The sequence below is a fragment of the Fusarium solani genome, assembly GCF_023522795.1.
Source record: "Fusarium solani strain SB1 chromosome Unknown bctg00000009, whole genome shotgun sequence".
In the NCBI taxonomy this organism is placed as follows: Eukaryota; Fungi; Ascomycota; class Sordariomycetes; order Hypocreales; family Nectriaceae; genus Fusarium; species Fusarium solani.
In genome coordinates this window covers 2,917,541-2,938,005 of record NW_027072144.1, presented here as the reverse complement: position 1 = coordinate 2,938,005, position 20,465 = coordinate 2,917,541, and the positions used below count along the sequence as shown (strand labels likewise).

General features: G+C 50.8%; 6 protein-coding genes across 6 annotated transcripts; 2 read left to right on the top strand and 4 right to left on the bottom strand.

The window, feature by feature from the left end:
* Positions 1 to 236: 236 nt before the first annotated feature.
* On the bottom strand, positions 237 to 2,183 carry MRS44_013956 (uncharacterized protein; the record flags this gene model as incomplete). Its single annotated transcript, XM_065617393.1, has 3 exons — positions 237 to 788; positions 841 to 1,395; positions 1,449 to 2,183. 3 exons carry the CDS (start codon positions 2,181 to 2,183, stop codon positions 237 to 239), a joined length of 1,842 nt encoding a protein of 613 aa, XP_065473465.1.
* A 1,958-nt stretch (positions 2,184 to 4,141) lies between these two features.
* On the bottom strand, positions 4,142 to 7,968 carry MRS44_013955 (uncharacterized protein; the record flags this gene model as incomplete). The annotated part of the gene is made up of 6 exons (XM_065617392.1): positions 4,142 to 5,404; positions 6,275 to 6,895; positions 7,066 to 7,163; positions 7,211 to 7,405; positions 7,458 to 7,745; positions 7,872 to 7,968. 6 exons carry the CDS (start codon positions 7,966 to 7,968, stop codon positions 4,142 to 4,144), a joined length of 2,562 nt encoding a protein of 853 aa, XP_065473464.1.
* A 964-nt stretch (positions 7,969 to 8,932) lies between these two features.
* On the top strand, positions 8,933 to 9,462 carry MRS44_013954 (uncharacterized protein; the record flags this gene model as incomplete). Its single annotated transcript, XM_065617391.1, has 2 exons — positions 8,933 to 9,169; positions 9,250 to 9,462. The coding sequence occupies 2 exons, from the start codon at positions 8,933 to 8,935 to the stop codon at positions 9,460 to 9,462; spliced, it is 450 nt and encodes a 149-aa protein (XP_065473463.1).
* Positions 9,463 to 10,951: 1,489 nt separating this feature from the next.
* On the bottom strand, positions 10,952 to 12,011 carry MRS44_013953 (uncharacterized protein; the record flags this gene model as incomplete). The annotated part of the gene is made up of 3 exons (XM_065617390.1): positions 10,952 to 11,549; positions 11,610 to 11,839; positions 11,904 to 12,011. The coding sequence occupies 3 exons, from the start codon at positions 12,009 to 12,011 to the stop codon at positions 10,952 to 10,954; spliced, it is 936 nt and encodes a 311-aa protein (XP_065473462.1).
* Positions 12,012 to 15,160: 3,149 nt separating this feature from the next.
* MRS44_013952 (uncharacterized protein) lies at positions 15,161 to 18,169 on the top strand (the record flags this gene model as incomplete). The annotated part of the gene is made up of 6 exons (XM_065617389.1): positions 15,161 to 15,482; positions 15,894 to 15,996; positions 16,064 to 16,323; positions 16,386 to 16,726; positions 16,789 to 17,572; positions 17,871 to 18,169. The coding sequence occupies 6 exons, from the start codon at positions 15,161 to 15,163 to the stop codon at positions 18,167 to 18,169; spliced, it is 2,109 nt and encodes a 702-aa protein (XP_065473461.1).
* A 758-nt stretch (positions 18,170 to 18,927) lies between these two features.
* Positions 18,928 to 19,890, bottom strand: MRS44_013951 (uncharacterized protein; the record flags this gene model as incomplete). The annotated part of the gene is made up of 1 exon (XM_065617388.1): positions 18,928 to 19,890. The coding sequence occupies one exon, from the start codon at positions 19,888 to 19,890 to the stop codon at positions 18,928 to 18,930; it is 963 nt and encodes a 320-aa protein (XP_065473460.1).
* Positions 19,891 to 20,465: the final 575 nt, after the last annotated feature.

The following is a 20,465-nucleotide window of genomic DNA, read 5'->3' as shown; positions in this document are numbered from 1 at the left end:
ATACCTTCCGGATAGTGTGCGGTACTGTAGTCTTGCAAGGGGGGCATAAAATAACCAAGTATTTTAACATGGTTGAGGCTTCCCAAAAAGGTTATGTCACCCATGTGGTAATGTGCGACCGTACATCTGGCCTGTCGCATAATCCTAACGATATGAACTTAAATAGCTGTGCCTGAACACATGGCTGTTTGATTTCTTTTGTTTTTTAGATAATTTTCATTAATTGACTGGTGCTATTAATGATCCCTGTGGAGCCAATTGTCTGACACTGGGTCGTCCGAGAAGTAATCTGCTAGGCGGGAAAAGTAATCTGCGAGGCCGTCGACGCTGGGGTTACCGACGACATCGTCGTATTGTGGTGGGGGTGCCATAGCACCTGTTTCGGGTGCTTCGTCGACGAGTTCGGGGGCGGGTGGTGGTGCGATGTTGTCGCCGAAGGCGGGTGAATTGAAGATGGGGAGCCGCGATAGGTGGATAGGTCGAGGGCCGAGGACGGCGGCCGTCTCCGCGGAGGGGCGGTTCTCTCTAGTTACGTTCACACCGGCCAGTGTTCCGATAGAAGTGTGGAGCGAGGGTTCGGTTGGGATGGTAGAAGCGTCGGGGCATCCACATGCCGACTGGTACGTAGTAGACTGGCACATCTCGCCAGAGTAGGCGGGAAGGCTAGTGTTGGCCTGGGTGGCTTGGCAGTTGAGTACAGTAAATGGCAAGTTGATGCCGATCTCGAAATGCCGGCGCTTTTTTCCAGTTGAATCATCGGGATCCAGACAGCCGATTCCCATCATGACCTATTTCGTCAGTATCAGTCTGGAGATGTGTAAGGGCGGGGTATAGACTCACCTTGATCAAGTGCTGGACATTGACATTCTTCCAGCTGCAATCGGGATGCAACCTCAAGTCTTGATTCTTAGCCATCATCTCACAGGTCGGGATCTGCACATCGGCTTCAATCTCCGTCAGGCCCCAAAGACTTTCCAATCCCAAGTCCAAGTCGCCTAAGAGGTTATCACTCGGCTTTGGTAAAGGCTGAGCCGCGGTGTGTCGTCTCGACGCCTCCGCAGTTCGTTGTCTGGCGGCCGTTTCGCGAGCCTCGCGTCGCTGCTCGGGGGTGAGTTCACCACCTCGGACAGTCCTGAGGTCTGAAGACGCCCATGACGGGTCCAATGGTTTTCCGGCCGTCTTGTTCAGGAGCAGGATCTTGCGAACAGAGGCTTTCCTGGTAAACCGCCTGTCATTCGACCAGTATTCTATCGACTCGGCCACAAATACCTTAAGCCCGTGCACCTGGACCTTGGCCAGAGGCATCAACTTGAAGGTGATGGGGATCTTGCTGCCGATGGGAAAGCTCTTTCCCAGACGATGATGCTGTAATACAGCTGATCCTGGCATTGCCGGCTAATTGAAATGGGCTCCGTCATCTCGAGGGACAGTGGGTCGGGAACTCGCACTATCGAAACCTCTTTCATACCGTGAAGGTTAGGGTTAAAAACACCAGGGCGATCGACAGTCGCATGCAGCTCCCACTTCACAGAGCCATATTGTACCTTCGTGGTCTCGAGTTGGCGGTGGTCGATCGGAAGCTCGAAGAAGTAGTCGTATGTGCCCGGATAGAAAACCTTATACCCTTTCACCTGCGTTGCTGTCGCAATCGGGCTGTCCTTGTTGAAGCTTCGCGATTGAATACTTTGCGGGGACAATCGCTTCATTTTTCTGGTAGTCATGCTGCCGTGATAATGCGGCGATACTGGTTTCGGTGGGTTCGGTCGAGTCGCAAGACTGATGCCATTGGGCGATGTGCTCTTCAATCGGTAGGCGCACTGGTTCCCATAATCGGACTTCCACCCATTGTTCATGGCATCGAAAAATGTCAACACCTGTGTTCGCAAGTTCTCCTCTTCGTAATAACCCAGTTTCATTCCCTCTGGCCATTCCGTGCGGGCGCGACCCACCAACTTAAGCTGCACCGCCTTGATCTTGATGTCCTTGCTGACAAGCAGCTGGAGTTTACCTCGCAGTAATGTGGTACCACTCTGGCCTTCGCAGTGACCGTGGCCATCGTGGTTAAACCCCAAGAGAAAAATACTAGGTTCGGCGAGGAGGATGGAGCAGGTGACGCCGCTCCCAGAAGCGACGGGCTTGAGGACGAGGGAGGTGGCAGCGAACTTGGTGGATCGGACGGACATGAAGCTATTGCGATTGTACAAATTATACGCTCTTGGCACCCGAGGAGATGAAGACCGGGACAGCTATGACAGAGCGTTGGCTTGGTTTTGTCTCTCTTGGCAATCCGACCTTCTCTTCACCCAGACTCCTTTCCCTCTGTAGTCGTTATTCAGCGTCTTCCGCTTGTTTCGGGGCGCGCCTACGTAATCCGGGAGCGGTGCATTCACCGTAGACCGGGGTCCAGTAAGGTTTGGCCTGGACCCTCTCTGTCTCTTAGCCTTTCGCTCCCCAATTGGTGCGTCTAGTCGGATGCGTGCGCTAAACTGTCCTCAGAAGGGCCCATGGCGCTGGAAGCCTTGGAAAACATAAAGGGTCGTGAGGCTCGATGACGAGACAAGTAAGGAAAAGCCTGTTTCTGCGCCCATGATCGAAGGATGATGCCGCCAAGAGCGCCATCCTTGCTAGACGGGAAGCGGGTGGAGCCTCGGAGCTTCCCTCTAGACCCTGTTATGGGCGTTCATGGCGTTCCCCCCACGTCGAACAAGGATGGAGGTACAACCCACAAGGGTCTGTAATGTTAAATGGCATACAATACTCATCTGGCGTGGCGAATACCCTTCAAAGCAATTTTCCAGTGAGGGCACTCATCTCTTTGGCTGATATTTGGTGGCGAGGTAGAAGCGTTCCCACCTTTTAACATTACAGACCCTTGCGGGTTGTAGCCAGCCGTTGGGAGAATGATGTTGATAGCGAACCTGGTGGTGGCCCAGTTAGACGGTTTAGGAAGATGCTTCATCCATTGACACCGGCTCACTGCTCCAAATGGTGCTTTGTCTCGGCTGCTTTTTCTGTTCCGTTACTCTTGTCAGTAAAATAATGTCTCGAGTTTCCTCCGGCAGGCGTGTCGTCAGCACCGGTTCGAGGCACAACCTTGCCGCCTTTAACTTTTCTCTTGAGTGTGAAACAAGAATTCACAAATTTCATCCAGTGACTAGCTTCGGACCAGGAAAGCCCTCGCGCAGTGATGGGGGTGTGTGCATTTGATAAAGTGTGTTAGATTGGCGCCTGTGTGCGGATAGAAGGGAGTTTGCTCCTCGTTATAACAATGTGTGGCTTGTGGCGGTGAAAACATCAAGAATGGACCAACGCCCCCGCACGATGACGAAGCGAGCAAGAACAAGATCATCAAGACTTCAATCAATAAGATCTTTAATATCTGGTCCACTATCTACTGAATTCACCCTACCCCATCGCGTATCCAACAAAGTGCACCCGATCGATCGCACGGTTAGTCCCTTCTGATGTTGTGTGCATTCAATGATGTAACTGTCAGGATATCGGAACTTAAGGGTCCGCGGGATGCTCCAAAAAGTCACACATCGCCACAGGTTGTCTTGGAGGATGCTACTCCCTTCTTTTCTGGCGGATCCAGTTAACACCATCTCCTGAGCTGTCCTAATCCTCCAAGCCGTACTCGGCCCCACTGTTGGATCGTTAACAGATTAGCGCCTGCTATAGGGGGTCATAGGGCGTGTGACTGTTAAGGCGTTATTACGAGCCTACCGTCGTCCCAGGCAGAATATCGCAGAGGATAAAGGTATCGCTACTACCGAGTGCTCTGATTGGTCTGAACCCCCCGCCGTGACCGGCTTGGAGGCTTCGGACAGCTCAGTAGATAGAAGCCATCATAATGCCGCCTAACACGACCTTCGCAGCACTCAAGGTGGTTCTCTTGGGGCCAACTTCCGTCGCTCACCGCGCGCTATTCCGCTTCTTCGAACCAGTTGGAGTCTTCGCCGGTGCTCCGTTGCTTCACTTTCGCCCCTCGAGCTTCCTCTGCTAGCTTCCTCAAATGCCTTGCCCTATTCCGTTCACCCTAATCCAATCTCATCCCCTTCGTGTACCAAGTAAACCATAACGTAAAATTCATTGAACTTCATCGCATATGTAAGGCACCAATTTTGTCAAAGAATGCGTATTATGCTTGTCCCTCCTTAACGCCACTATCTCCATCCACATCATACACCTCCTGCGCCACCCTGGGACCACTCCTCAGCTGCCGCCTGCTTTCTGCCGATAACGACTCCCGGAGCCTATCCATCAGCCTGTCTAGAATCCACTCGCTCTCCTCCTGGCTACCCATCAAAGGACTGCGATTCCCGACCCACGACCACGTTGGCTCCTTATCTGAGTCCTCATCGTTAGGGTCCCAGCACTTTCCCTTTGGCTTGACCTTGCGGTGCGTCTCTGCGTTGCGTTCATCTTCGCCGATGAGCTTGAGGTACCAGGCCCACTGGTCGAAAGTGTAGCGATGCGGCTTGGATTCTTTCACGTGGGTGGCGATGACCTGGATCTCGGAGATAAGGAGGAAGTGGAAGTCGGCCCCCGTGGGAAGCTCACCGTTGGGATTGCGGGGGCGGGAGAGCGAGTGTCGGACTCTAGAGGTGAAGGCTGATGTAGCACGAGTGCGTTGTGGGCAACGGCTTCGTGAAACCCTTTGATCGACAACGGAGGTGCTGGGGCGGCCTCTGTCATCATCCTGGAGAGTTTGTTCGAGGGGCTCGGTCATGATCTCCGCTAATCGCTGATCGGTGCTCTTCGAGGACTCCGCCGGCTCCGGAGATACAGAGTCCAGATGGCCTGGGAAGGCCTTGCCGAATGTAATTTTGCTTATAATGTGCTTCATATTACCGACAAAGCCTTCGTCGCCCGGCAGGAGCGTGACGTTTCCTAGTCGAAGGGTACCATCTCGAATGAACTTGACCACAGTATTGCTGGCATGTGAGATGAGCACCGTCATGGTGGGCAAGGCTAGGAGAGACCAGAAGACAAAGAAGGATTTGCCTGCATTAGAAATAGGGGTGAGGTCACCATATCCGATGGTTGTCCAGGCTTCAAAGCAGAAGTAGAAGGAGTCAAAGTACGACCAGTCCTGATAAGGCTTCTCGGATTTCTTAAAAACGACGGCACCCACAAGCCACAGAACGAGCCATGAGCTGGTGGAGATGGCCATGGCCATCCATCTTCTGCGAGATAATGATTGGGCCTGAATCTTACGCATTAGAGCAAACTCGGCCTTCCGGCGTTCAAAGTCGGTTGCTGGGACTTTGTCCGATTGTATGCGAGAGATTCCAGGCACCACGCGGATGGGCTCGAGGATACCATCGTTACCCCTACGTGTCATGGTCCGGACCATCTTGCGTCGCTTCTTCTCCTCCATTCGGGCCAAGGGTCGGACCAACTACACTGCATATCCACGTGGACCACATATAAGTGGCCCATCTCTATTACATCCACTTTGCCGGCGCTCAGTTACGTAATAATCCACTACATTCGGACCTGAAAGTGGATGTAATGGAGTGGATTTAGGTGGATTTAGGTATAGTGGGATATTCCCTGACCCTGTACGGTCGATAGTACTTATTTTTGTATATAGCTGCCTCTTAAATCGAGGTATCTAGACTCAAGTTAGCCAAGGTCGATCACCCTCATAGCTAATCTTATAACGTGATACGAGAAACTGCCCCTATTGAGCGCGTTTTCGAAGATTTCCTGCTGTTGTTTTTGCTAAAAAAAAAATTTGACGATGTCAGCCAACCAGCCAGCCCAGCCAGGCCAACAGCAGCACCTCGAAGACCGTCTTTTTCACCATTTCAGAGGCTGGACTTGGTCAGAACGCGCTCGTGATACTAGCTCTTGGCTGTGGGACTTTGGCTATGATATTCAACGTCATGGCTTACGCAAATGGGCTTGCAAGGACTGTATCCTCGGAAATCGTCCCATTATCGCGAGTTTTACCTCTTCGGGTCTCCAGAACGCGGCAAATCATCTATGGCGTGAGCACAAAACACCAGCGCCAGAGGGAGAGAAAAGAGCACAGCACAGCTCAAATCCGAAGGCGCACTAAAATCGAACCAGCCGACTACCATGCAGTACCCACCTACCGTACAGCAAAAAAAAATTTCCCCATACAAAATGCAATTTTTCAACCATATGTGGAAAATTCACCAAAAACAAAAACCGTGAAATGATTTTCGAATTTCGTTTTAGAATCAAGTGGATTTTAATATTTTCGCGGTATTTTGACTTCACGCCCTGCGCGTGTGCGTACCACAGCTAACTCTTCCTCCTCCGAATTTGACCTCTCATCATCCTCCATCCCTCCCACCTCAATCACATCTCCAACAGCATCCGCCCCTTCAATTGCTTCGTTTGCCTCGGAAATAGTCTCACCGGCCACTAGAGCCTCCGCCAATGTCATGAACCTTTTGTTGGGATTCGGTATCGCCTTCCTCTTCTTGCCTCTGCTCAACCGCCCAACTTCCTCCTCCAGACTGGCTATTCTGGTGCTCAGAGAGGCGATCTTTGACTCTTGAGCTTCAAACCCTCTCGATATCACAGAATAGCGCCTTCTTGTTGACGGACTCTTGTTCTTCCCCAGATCTCTGATGTGGCGGCTGGTCTTTGGCGTATTATCAGAGTCGACTTGCCCGTCTCGGTGGCCGTCCGACCCGGGCGTCGTTTCCTTCTTGTCCGGCTGAATCTCAGGATGTATGAGCGCTTTCCGCCGTGAAATCGGCCAGTTTCCAGTCACCCTCCAGCCTGAGAGTATATTTTTCTTCGTCATACCCACTTCCCTGGCTTTGGCGTAGGCCTTGATGAAGTTGACCTTGTCCACCGGCGCAGAATCGGTCAGGCTTGTCAGCTTTTGGAGCTCTTTGCCATAGGCTACCTTGGATGCATTGAATGGGCCATTATCAAGTGGTTGTAGACCGTGAGAGCAGTGAGCAGGCAGGTAACAGCAATATACGTTGTTTAAAAAGCACGTAGCCATCCACTCATCCTCAATTCTCAGTCAGCGCCGTCAGAGGGATTTCTGATCTAGAACAGGTAGATACTCACAGATACATGGCTCCTATGGCCATCTAGTATGATGAGCCTTGCATCAGACTCATCCGCCGGTTGCGTTTGAGGCAGATAGACCTCCTTTAGCCACTCGACTGCGATATGGTTGTCCGTCCAGCCATTGTCGGACGTGATATAATACCAGTCGGCGACCCCCGGAGCTCGTCGATAAACCACTGTTGCTGGAGCTCTTTACCTTTGAAGATAATCCCCGGCTTGAGAAGACGGCCATCTGCGGTGACGGCTTCGATAAAGGTAGTCCAAGTGCGGGACTGCGAGCCCTTGAGGAAGGCCTTCCTCCTAGGGTCGCTACTGCCAATGACCAAGGAATCCAAGCCTATTTTTTCAATGGATTAGAGAGTTTCGTAGCAAAAATAATCAATGCTCACCAAATCCAGCCATGATCCCGCCCTCGTCAACATTAACCGTGTTCTCCGGTTTGATCCAGCCATATTCGCTCTCCCGGATATCAAAGTACCAATTGACGGCCATTGGGGTAAAGGAATTGAACCTTGCAGCTTCCTGGCGTTTTCCCACCTTCGTCTTGATATCGTCATGGCGTTTAATGAACCTGGCTAGCCAGTGTACACCGATAGGCCTTTCCCGTCCTTGCTGTCTCAAGAGGGCAGCGACGGTGGCGCGAACTTGACTGTGGGAAGGAGCATAGCCCAAGGCCTCTTGTCGAAGTATCCAGGTAACCAATCTGGACTCCTCCGACTTGGATAAAAGCTGAGCAGGCTAGGTGACCTCGGATCTTGACGGTAGGCCTCTTAATCGGTCAGAAAGAGTGGTTTGAGGCACACCATTCTTCTGGGCAGCCTGGTTCTGGGAGAGGCCATTATCTGTGACATCCAGTATGGCCTGGATAACATCCTCCTCCGTATAAGATAATTGAGGCATGTTTAAGGCGATTGAGGAAAGATGGGAAAGAGAAAATTCTGGATGAAGCTTCGAGGAGGCTGGGTGATAAGGGAGGCAATTTGAGACATTATACATTAGTGCCGTGCGACTATGCCGCATGCGTCACTAAAGAAACAATGCTGGAATATTAAATTCCATATAATTCTTAATACAGCAGACATTTTCTCATGAAAAAATCTTTCCTTTTGATAAAGTACTGTGCAAGTGAAATTGGGCATTTTGTATGGGGAAATATTTTTTTTGCTTACCGGCAGGTGGGTATTACTGTTGAAACAAAAAGGGTTAGGACCTAGGAGCCTGTTGGGTCTTATATTTCAACAATTACCGGCAGGTGGGTACTGCATGGTATACCAGAGGAGTATATTGCCAACAAGAATCGCAAAGGCCGGCGGAGCTGGATTCAAGCCCACGGATTCTTCCTCACGGAAGTCAGCCCTGATTTGCGGACATTGCAGACCTACTGGGCTTGCTCGAAATGTGATGAACGCGGGAAGAGCTCGTTATTCGTCGCGATAAATACCACGTCGTTAATTGAACATCTCCGAAGGTATATGACATGCGTATGAGTCCGATATTTATTCTTTTTTTAGCGCCTTACTGGATATAGGTCATATATGATCACTGAGGCGGACGGCAATGCGGACGAATATTTGTCTCGCGCTGATAGTCAACCCCCTTCGAAACGGCGCTGCCTGGAGCTTCCTACTGTAAGATCCAATGTCAATAAAGCGAAGGAGCTGATGGTCGGCTGGATCGTTACTGCCAATCTTCCTTTCACGGCGCCGTCGAATCCGTACTTGCGATGAATGCTCGACTTACACGATGCATCATTGGCGAAAGAGGTGCCGTGGAGCTCATTCCGGAGATAACCAAGCAACGGCAATATATGACATCTTCGGCGAGTACGGAATACGAGATCGGATTGGCGCGGGTGTCTGCGACAATGTCTCGTCCAATGACACATGCTTGGCAAGCCTCTATCGTCAACTTTCTCCTGCGATGGCCGAGGAGGATATTAGAAACAATCGAACACGGTGCTTTGGGCATATTGTCAACCTTGCAGCTCGAGCGTTCCTCTGGGGGAAAGACCCTGACTCGTTTGAGCGAGAAGCCTTTACCGAAGCGGCTTTCCAAGTTGAAGAGCGTGAGCTTTGACTTTGGCGGAAACGAGGAGCAGTGGGTAAGCTGCATAACATCGTCTGGTTCGTTAGGGCTTCTCCGTAATGGCGAGAGTTGATGAAATCTCTGGCATGCAGCCAGCGCGATGAAGACGATTATTACCTCTTTGAGGAGGACCGAGCTGCCATCGATCTGGCACTGATGCAGAACAATGAAACCAGATGGAATTCGACGTTTCTGATGATCCAGCGTGTAATTCGAAAACGAGAGCAGATTGACTATTTCATTATATATCTCGACATGAAGGCAGTAGAGCCCCGACAACGGGTGCCTGTCCAAGATTATCTTTCATAGTAGGACTGGCTTCTCTTGGCGGCAGGGTTCAAAGCCACTACACTCCACTACACATCTGAGGATATGGAATTGATGTGGATGATGACTAAGATCACGACGGTGGTATGGATGGATATGTATCCATTATGGATGTGAATCCACAATGTGGAAGGATTTCCACATAACGAGCAAGGGAATAAATCTGTTGCATAACTCAGCCCCTGACATATCGCCATCATTCCCTCGAAGATTCTGCCAGTATCTGATCCAACTGCCCGATCAATCCTGCACGTAGCCAACTGCGTAAAGTCTGGCACAGGCCGATAGTTGAAGCATCTAGCCGATTCCTAAGCCTCGTAACCATCTGCCCGGCCACTGAAAATAACCTCTCACACTCTGCTGACATAGGGACCACAGTCAGTAAATCCAGGACCATCCTACTCAATTTGGGGTACCTGAGCCGCCTAGTGTGCCAGTACTCATATGGATCAGTAACGAGGGCGTCAGAATCGTCGATATTGCGTTGCCACTGATCGTACTCATCGACATCCAACCCACTATACGATGACGAAGGAGATGTCCCGGGAGACTCGTCAACAGCCTGATTCTGAAGAGTTAGCCCTCGTTTGCTATTACGCCAGGCTGTAAATTTATTCCTCGAGGATTTAAGACGTTTACTTGCAGGTAAATCAGAGTCTTGATCCTCAGAAAATAGGCCTTTGTATTCGCATTCCCACAGATCCTGAATAATTGCCTTGGCTTTTACAATCCACGTGCGCCGCTTAGCATCGTCGCCCCACAGATCGTCGAATAATGCCCAGCGGTAAGCAGGATGTCGCATATCAGCCTGTCGCACACACGGCATAGCCCACCGGATTATTTCCGGAATTCCACTCGGAATTTCCGTTCCACACGGATTTCCGTCTTCTATATAAGACAGCAACGTCTTTCTCTTTTGTATAGTACATTTGCCCCTTAGATAATTCTCATCAATTGACTGGTGCCATCAATGATCCCTGTGGAGCCAATTGTCTGACAGTGATTGGCGCAGAAGCGGGAATGGGGCGCGTTCCCGACTTGAATACTTGGTAGGATTTTATATCGAGGCAGGAAAATAAACAGGTAAGCCGCATTAGCAGAACCCGATTCTCCAATAGGATTCATCTTCATAGCGTATTAAAGATGGAAAACTTCGAAGTGTCGCAGGCAAGTACTCCAACTTAGTTAAAGGTGTCGGCAAGCGGGCAAAATCATGAGGTATGGAACTCCCGCTCGGGTACGGCAGGCTACAGGGGTCACTGTTGCAAAACCCCCAAAATCATGTTAGATACGCGGTGTGTCTTTAGTAAAGATTAGGTATAGCCAGATAAATATAGATCAATTCTTGATGGGGGCGACTAAGTGGCTGAGTTGACCAAGTTTTTACGGTACATGAGCGTAGCTACGGCAGCGGGAAATCCTTCAAAGTATCCATTTTACCCGAATTTAAGGCATTGGAAACCGATGGCCCCTACTTCCCTTTCCAGGCCTCCGTCATCAATTCCTTCATGTTTCGCAGTTTGATATCTGGGAAATCCTGGTCGATTGTGTGCTGGGGCTTCAAGTCGAAGAGGCCGCTGTCGAACATGAGCCCGGACATGGCCAAGATGCCCCGCAGCTGCTCCTTAGGAAAGATAGGGTACATAGCTGGGTGGCTCGGCAGCTCTGTAACGTATCCCGCTTTCAATGAGTCCACCGTATCGTAAGTGACGCTGAACTTAACACCCTTAATGCTCTCCGCAAGGGCGACGAGTTCATTCCAAGTCACTACATCACCAACAAGGTATGTCTTGGGCTCCCATTTAGAAAGCGCCAGAGAAGCTGCGACGAACTTGGCGATATCCATGGTATAGGTAAATACTACAGGTACATCGCCGGAACCGGGAATAGCGGCGGTGTTGTTTGCGACGTCGACCACAACATTCAGGATCGTCATGTGCGTCTTGACATGTGGCGCAAGAAAGTAGTCGGCAAAATAGCCTATGTACCACGTTGTATGTTCCAGCTTGGTGGATTCCAAAGCCCGTGCCACCGCGAGCTTAATTTGGCCGTAGGGGAACTTCGCGAACCTAAAAACTCACTCATTAATGGACATGGCTTCCGCACCCTCCTGTTTTGGGGGCGCTCACGCTTCTGTATATTCTCCTCCCCAGATGCTTGGGATGTAACGCTTCGTGGCGGAAGCGCGGTCAGCTGCCGCAATAAGATTCAGCTCTGGTTCGGCAACAACCATTGTGTTGAGAGCCGATATGACCGTCTGGATCATGTTGTCTTCAAGAACTTTGGTCAGAGCATCAATACTAGTGTAGTCCACCGGTATGATACGGGCTCCAATCTCCTTCTCCTTCTTTTCATCATGCTATTAGGGAGTGGTCAGCAAGGGGGCCAACAGCAATGAGAACGAGTAAGTGTATAAGTCTTACCTTTCTACCCAGAATAACCACTTCGAATTTGCCGTCTGCAACGATTGCCTCGACGATGGTACGACCGAGGTTGCCAGTTCCACCGGCTACAGCGATGAGGGAGGACATACTAGGTATATCGTCTAGTTTCTTGGAGAGGGGCAGGTAGTGTAATATAAGGGCGATAGCAAGTAAGTTGCTGGTCAAACTTGTCTGAACAGGCGTTCGGGGGGAGCGTCACACTATATTTATTTACAAAAAGACCCGCCTAGCTTCCATGCCTTGGAGGGAAACCGTAATTTCCTGTTACTACGCCGCCAATCGTCGACCGGATTCGACACTGGTAAAACCCCCAGACAAGGTTGGGAGTTGTCATGTGGAACTCCGCTACTACTTGGCAATCACCGTTCAGGCGATTTATAACTCCGCCTTAGCAGATGTAACGAAGACCCACCTCGCGGACTTTCGGAGGCTTGAACCACCCATCGAACACCGAATTTGACAGGGGTTATTAAGTAGGAGGACAAAGTCGGAGTCCGGCTCGGTGACAATTGATACCCAATAATTTGTTCAAAGCATTAAGAACTTCGTGTCCTTACGCGCGCGGGGTATCACAAATGATGGCCGTCCCCTGGTCCGGCACACGACCTTGGAAATCAAAGCGCGCCATATATCGATACGACTGTGTTCTTCGGTCTGCAGTCCTGCATCGAACAGCAAATCTCCGCGCGTGGACAAACTCAGAGAGAATCCATGTATGCGAGAGTAACAACCGAGCAAGAAAATTGAATAGCCAAGGCAGGGTGGCGATCAACGCAATCCACTCAACCTCAGCTTTCAATTGAGTGAGTTGACTGCTTGATAAGCTTTTCGTCCGTTAAATTGATCACCCCAGGTCCTATATTGAGTTAGTTGTGGTTGCGTTGATGGCTGGCCAGTGCCCCATGCCGCGTGGTACACGTACCATGGCTACTTCTGCATAAAGGATGTACAGGAACTCAGAGCGGGGACTTGAGGCAACTCGGAATAAACACACACCCAATCAGACGCCTCACAGAATAAGAGCTTGTTGGATTGACCCCTCGGGTGCTGGACTAGGGCCCGGCTAGGAACAACCCTCTGATATATTAAAATTAACCTAAAACCTCCTCATAAGTAAAGAGGGGGCCGAAGGCATCCTCAATAACATCATAACTTTTAGGCTCCACATCATATTGATCCCTATCATCCTGATCTAATGTACCGGGCGCTATCCATCACCAGGAGTAAAGTTGTACCACCCCCTGCGGCCGCGCCACTCGGCCTCGCCCTATGACCACATGATTCAAGCATCTCGCTTTCTAAGCCAGAATCATACTGGAAATGGCGGTATCCCAAAAGTCCATGTCCCAAAGTCCGTGTCCCAAAGTCTATATCTCAAAAGTCCGCCGCACCCATGCTAGATCAAGCAGCTATGTGGGAGGGTGTTGATGCTGGGTCCCAATAGATGCACGGGTCCGTACACTCACGGCCCCCTTATTAGTCAGCATAACACTAACCTCTGCCTTGCTGCTTTATCTGTCTCCTCCTTCTGCTTCACCACCTAACACCTCATCATATCTATCCTTACTTACTACTATTAATAAAATGAACTCTCTCCCCCTCAACAGTGGTATTCGTCACAAGAAGATCTTATTCTAGATCTCAACATCTGGGCAGCAATCGGAGGCTATAAATTTATAACCAGAAGATCAACTACAGAAAGGTCTGGCCGGCTTACAGTTACCTACGCATGTAATCGATTTCGCACTGGCTGCCAATTTTCAATAGTAGCCAAGGAAGAATGGAGTGGAAATTGGCTTCTTAAACATCGAACTGAAGCTCGATTTTGCCAACACAATCATGAGCCCCAAGGCAAACCACAAGACAAGCGACAAGACGAACCACAAGACGAGCCTCAAGCCAAGCCACAAAACAAGCGACAAGACAAGAAGCAAGACAAAGGGCAAGACAAGCCGCAAGATAAGCCAGCAAAAAGACTACCTACATGTAGCAAATGTCATATACAAGGCCATAGAAGAGGTGCAGGGTCCTGTCCGTTACGATATAGAAGTAGCCCATAAGAAGATACAGCAGCAGGGTAGAGGGTTAGGGTTATGCTGACTAATAGAGGACCCGTGAGTATACGGACCCGTGCATCTATTGGGACCCTATGCTAAGCTCCCTATGACTAATTTGCCACGGAGACCTGTTGGCCCGTTGGGAAAAGACAGCGGAATCTTTGGCCGGCTTATAAATCATGCAATATTAAAGTTATTGTCCGGGCTCTTCTCGTGGGTTTAAACTTAATTGTATGCCAGGTCAACGGAGTCTCGGGCATATTGAATGCCGATTCCGCGGAATTTCCGTTCTGTGGTGGAAGAATCAGAAGACTCACTCCATCATGAGGGTTCTCGTATTCCGTCAATATGTTGTTTCACTCTCATATGTAGCCTTGTCGCGTAAAGGACCCCATATCCGCAAATCTGACATCCGACTAATTTCAACTGACAAATGTTTAGTTTCTCGCACCGGGAAAGTTGATGCCACTCCATATACATGCTGCATCTCTGCGCAAACCATAACGCCCCCGCTCCGGTGGGGCAGAATCAACGTTATGTCGGACCTTACGGACCTAGTCGCAGATAACGTTATTGAAGAATGGATGACAAATCGGGCTTGGGTAGAGATTGTGGTGGAGTAAGGACATGCCGAGTCGGGGTGGTGAAGCCGCTGGTTCCGCCATCACCAGAGGTGAAACCAGCTCTTCTCACGTCTTGCGAAGGCAACAACGCAAATAGCCAGATCCATGATAAAACGGCCAATCCGTCTCCGCGCCCGGAAGCAATGTTTACTGTTGCCTGGCATTTACACGTTGCAGTGTGCGTTTTCTGTCCGGACTTGGCATAGAACGAGTTGCTGCGTTATGAGCAGACTGGCCAACGTAGAATGCTTGCACATACATTAGTTTCGTAACGGATCCCGCTACGAAGTGGGGTAATTATGTCACCGCGTCATGTCTGTTGCTAAGGCGGTATTTTCTCCGGCCTATTTCTATTCCGATCGCAATAACTGATCAATCCAATCCTCGGCCTCGGGTTTTGTTCCCGTGCCGACGGTCTTGATGCAATCAATTCTCGGACTCCGCTACTAACGCGGTCGTTTCATTCCTGAGTCGTCAAGAATTGAACCTGGAGAGATTAAAGCTGAGACAAATCCGTCTTTCTTAAAGTTTACAGTGTCCAATCAGTATCAAAGCAATGTCCGCCATTGATAAAATCCTTCTTCTCGGGGCTACCGGCTACGTTGGTGGCACCGTGCTCGATCACCTCATCTTCAACAAAGAGCCTAACATCAAAGCTTTAACCTTCGACCTGCTCGTCCGCAACAAGGACGCCACCGAGAAACTTCGCAAGGCGTACGGTGATCGTATCAACCCTATTTTATGGAAAGGGTTCACGGATACCGAGTTCGTCGCCGATATAGCCGCCAACTATGATATCATCGTCAATACCGGAACCGGCTTTATCGCTGAGGGAGCTAAAGCTCTTGTTGATGGTCTGGCGCGGCGTGCTAGGCCGGGTAGCCCGGCGCCATGGATCTTACCATCCGCCACCACTTCAAGAATCACCCCACTTAAAGCACAGCACAAAAATTCGTCTCCCCATACAAATTCTACGATGTTATTTGCATCATATTTTATTATAATAAAATCATTTAGAAAAACGAAAAATTGCAGTGCATTATTTTTTACATGCTGTCTTACCCCGGGCCTTTTTTTGTCCGACTTTGCTACCTATAATGGGAGTTTCAGCACTTTGAAAATTTTGCATTTTTCTCTCCCTCATCTTTCCACTCCCACAAAGTTAGCAAGGCTCTCTACGCAGCTTACAACTGTAAAATATCTCCAAAATGGGTCGCTATGTTTACACCGAAAAAGACGTTATTGATGCCATATTCGATATTACTGACGGTTCTCTATCACAGTACCAGGCCTCCGAGAAGCATGGAGTGCCTCAGCCGGTCCTCTCGAAGAGACTTTCGGGCCAGAAGAGCAGGAAAGAGTCTACACACCCTCATCAACGTCTTTCCCCCAGTCAATAGGATCGCCTTGTTCGTTGGCTTCTGCGGCAGGAGTCCCTCGGCTACGCTCTCTCGCATAGCCAACTTCGAAGTTGCGTCGAAGCCCTCCTCCGTCAACAGGGAGATAACAGGCCTTTGGGCCAAAACTGGACATCCAGGTTCATCAAGCGTCATTCGAAACTGTCTACAAAGCTTGGGAAACGCCAGGAATCCGCCAGATTTGACGGCTTCACACCAAGGTCAGTCAATTGGTACTTCGATATCCGGGAGGACGAGTACGGCTGGATCAAACCCGAGAACACGGTTAACGTGGACGAGGGCGGCATAATGGCCGGTTTCGGTAAGTCATCTGTAACTACTCTACGTGTTTTTAAAGGTTATAACTGATTGGTTGTCCACAAGGCTTGGACAGCCTCGTAATCGGGAGCTCTGACCCGAAGAAGAAGGCAATGCTGAAGGGCTCCCAGTCGCGCAGGTGGACCTCATTTATCGAGGCCGTCACCGCAACTGGCCGCGCTTTAAAACCGGGGATTATCTTTAAAGGAAAAGAGCTGCAGAAACAGTGGTGTCTGGACGAGTTTAAATTGATAGCCGACTGGTACTACATCACATCGCCCAACGGCTGGACCGACAACCACATAGCTCTCGAGTGGCTGAAAGACGTCTATCTTCCTCAAACGGAGCCTCGTGATGCATCGGATGCGAGACTAATCATCCTTGACGGTCATGGGAGCCATGAACAGGTGAGCCTCTGGGTGTTTCCGCCGCACAATTGCCGGCTATAGGGTCGCTGACGAGCAGCCAGGACGAGTGGATGGCGACGTGCTTTCTGAACAATGTCTACTGCTGTTACCTCCCCGCACACTGCTCCCATGGTTTGCAACCACTGGATAATGGAGTTTTTAACGTCGTCAAAGGTGCGTATCGGAAAGAACTGCAAATGCTGGCTAGTTTGACCGATTCTGCGCCGGTTGACAAGGTGAATTTTATCCGGGCCTACGCCAAAGCCAGGGAGGCGGGCATGAAGAAAGAGATTATCTTGTCCGGCTGGATGGTTACTAGAAATTGGCCAATAAATCGTCATAAAGCTCTATCGCATCCGGAAATTCAACCGGACAGAGAAAAATTGCTGGAGCAACTCAAGACACCGAGCCCTCCTCAGCTGCACTCAGATGACACGCCGACGACGAGCCGGCAGGTGAGAGATTTGGCCAAACACCGAAGTCGTCCGACGAGGAGAAAGTACAGCAAGATCGCCAAGGGGGTGGAAGCTTTAGAAATGAAGGTGGCCGTTCAGAATAGGCGGATCGCTAGCCTTGAAGAGCAGATGGCCCAGTTGCGGCGAGGGAAGAAAAGGAAGGCGGTAGCGAACCCGAACAGACGGTTCATGGTTCTTTCAGAGGCTCTAGCGTCTGGAGAAACTCTTGGTGAGCCAAAGGAGGCAGAAACAGAGGTGGATGTGGACGAAGAGGTCGAGTCGGTGATTGAGGTGGGTGTCGGATCGGAGGACGAAAGTGAGGACGTTACGGTCACAACAAAGCACTGCCAGCGGACACGAAGCGGCCGGGAGGTCAAAAACCACGCAGAGAGTAAACTTCAAGTAATTCTATATAGAACCCCGGCGTGATTTCATTTCTCACGGACAAAAGTGGTTGGTTTTTGTATGCATCAAATATTGGATTTTGTATGGGGCGGCGATTTTTTGTGCTATGCTTTAAGTGGGGTGATTCTTGAAGTGGTGGCGGATGGTAATCCGTGGCAGTAAGCCGAGGAACGAAAAGCAACGAAGATGACGTCGTCAATTACGATGCTTGGCACGCCCTTTGGCGAGGAAAACGATTACTTATTCCTCTCTGAGTCTCCTTCCACCGCTCCTACGCCGTCAAGAACCTCCTCCTCGACCCCTGGGCCCCCTAGCCCCGTACGATTATCCTCGAAAGTCCCCTCCCGTTGCCCAGCAGCTAGCCGAACTGAAGATCGATGATACGAGGCACATTACGATCGATACCCTTCCCCGCTTACGAATTGGCGCAAAGACCTACGTTCTTTACTCTTGGCTGTGGCACCGGAATAAGCTGCGTTCCTCCGTCGTTGAACACGGTCATTTCCTTGTGGAAGTCATTGACAACACCGCTGGAGACACCTTTTGGCTCTGCAAATACTATGATGCCCGTGGAAGGGGTTAGGCCGGCTTGTTCAAGCTGAAAGCTACGACTACCTCAAAACCCACCACTCAATCACGAATGGCTACGCCCCGGATCCCTCCTCGTCAGCAGCTTCTGTGGCCCTTGCCATCCTTCAGTCTCACGCCAAGCCTCCACCAAAGCCCACAGTCCACGCTGTTTCCGACTTCAAGGAGTCCCTGATCCATTGGATCGTTGAGTTAAACGTACCACTCAATGTTGTCAACCATGACACCTCCCAACGCCTGCTACGGACCCCGATTGACATTATCAACGCCGCCCTTCCTAGTCATCATGAGACTATCAAGCATTGGGTTATGGATGACTTTCATGCTAACCGGAAGGCCGTTGCGGACCAGCTTGGGGGTGCCAAATCAGAAAAAATGGTATTAAGAACGAAAGAAGCAATACCCGTCCAAAGGCAGTATGAAACAGTCTTGGGGACGTAGAAGTACTGGTAGTCGGCTGAAAAGTAGCCAAAGATTCCGATGTCTTTGGGTTCCACTTCTAACCCTAGTCTTGTTCTGTAAAACAGGCGACTTCCCGCCACTTTGTGCTGTGTCCTGTCTTACGGTCGTGCCGTCCCTGGAACCACCATCTTGTCTGAGGTCAGGATTGTGGTTCTCACCGTCGTCTGTCTGGATAGGGCCAGGCAGCGGGTGGCCAGGGTGCGAGCTTCTTGACCCAGCTGTCTCTTGCGAGTCCTTGTTGGTCCAGCCGGTTTGGCTGGGCCATTCGGATAACGACATGACCTGTGACTCTCATAAGGAGTCATGATGCAAGTGAAGACCTTCTCTGGCTGGGTAGGACGATGTGGGGATGGAGCGAGTTCTTGAACTTTTGCGGTTGAAGCCCAGCTTGGCACCCATCTTTTTCCATCCTTTGTTGTGTGCAGCTACGGCACGCTGAAGACCGCCAGGGGAGGTGATGAAGGCCCATTCTGATGTGGGCGGGGTAGTGGGAGGAGTCACGGGTTCCATTGCTGGGGGCGAGTTTCGGTCGCTGTCGTCGGTCAAAGAGTCGGGCTCAATGTGATGCATCGAGTTCATTGAACGAACAGGCGCACCAATGCGGCTGTTGGTGTTAGAGGGTCGCCGAGGTTCATAAATAGTTTCACCGGAAGGTTCATCAAGCTGCATGGGAGCAACTGATTGAAGGAAGGGTACAAGCAAAGATTCGTTCATCAGTTCGTAGATGATCTGACCCGCTTCGTCCAGCTGGGATGGATGGGGAGGAGTAAGGCCACAGGGGAGGTTGAGTAGCTGATCCCGGATGCGGGCGGGAAGGTTCACCTCTCTTGGAGCGCAAGGGTTGATGTAGACCTGCATGAGCTTTTCCCACAAAACACAGACGCGGTTTTGGCTTTCTTGAGTGCGGTTCGGGTTCTCGGTAATGATTTCGTTGTAGAAGGCAGCATATCGTTGTGAGTCAAGAGTGAATTCGAGACTCTCCAGGCAGTGGTTCCTAGAGAGGTAAGCCATGAAGGCACTGAGGGTCCATGGTGGCGAGGCGACATCGAGGAGGATTTCGGTCATGGAGGGAGGTCGGGAGCTCAAGTGCCCGTTTGGTGTTGAAGTTCCAGAGAGGAAGGTCTCGCGCATAGGCCTCGAGGGAGGAGAGTCGACTTCGAAGTCCTCAAAGGCGGAGGAAGGTTGAGGTGATGGCGGTGGTGTACTGGGGCTGAGGCACTCAGAAGATTGCCTTCGCGAACGCGACAAGCCCATTATTCTAGGTTTGGGGCGCTCTGGTGCGTCTCAGGCCGCGAAGCAGAATAGTGAATAGATCGAGTAAAGGATCGGAACGGCGCCCTGGAGCCTTTAGGTGGGAAGGAAACGGGGTCAAGTAATATAGAGGAGGGAGACCGAGTGAAGTGAAAGTTGTCTGACGAAGCGGGTAGTGGATATCTGACCAGTTTAGACTGGGACAGAAGCTCATATGATGGAGGGAGGAAGAGGAGCGGAGTCTAGAAGCAGGGCTGCCTATGGGACGATAAGGGCAGGAGAATTGGTGATCAGACGGGACAGTAAAGAAGCTGTCGAGGAGTTCGCCGGCGTGACGTTCAGATGGTAACCAGTCCCAAAGCGGAGATGACGCAGGGTTGGGTCGAGGCCATCGATATCGCAGTGTCGAGGCTGCCAGGACGTCTCAAGCGACTGGAATGCGAGGGTCGTGGAAGCCGTGAGTCGGCAAGTGGAGTGGATGGCCACGGACAGGTCGTGAACGGATCGCGGATCGCGGTTTATGCCAGAAGGCTTGGCACAAGCCGGACGCCGAGGGGAGCTCGAGGGTCAAGGTGGAC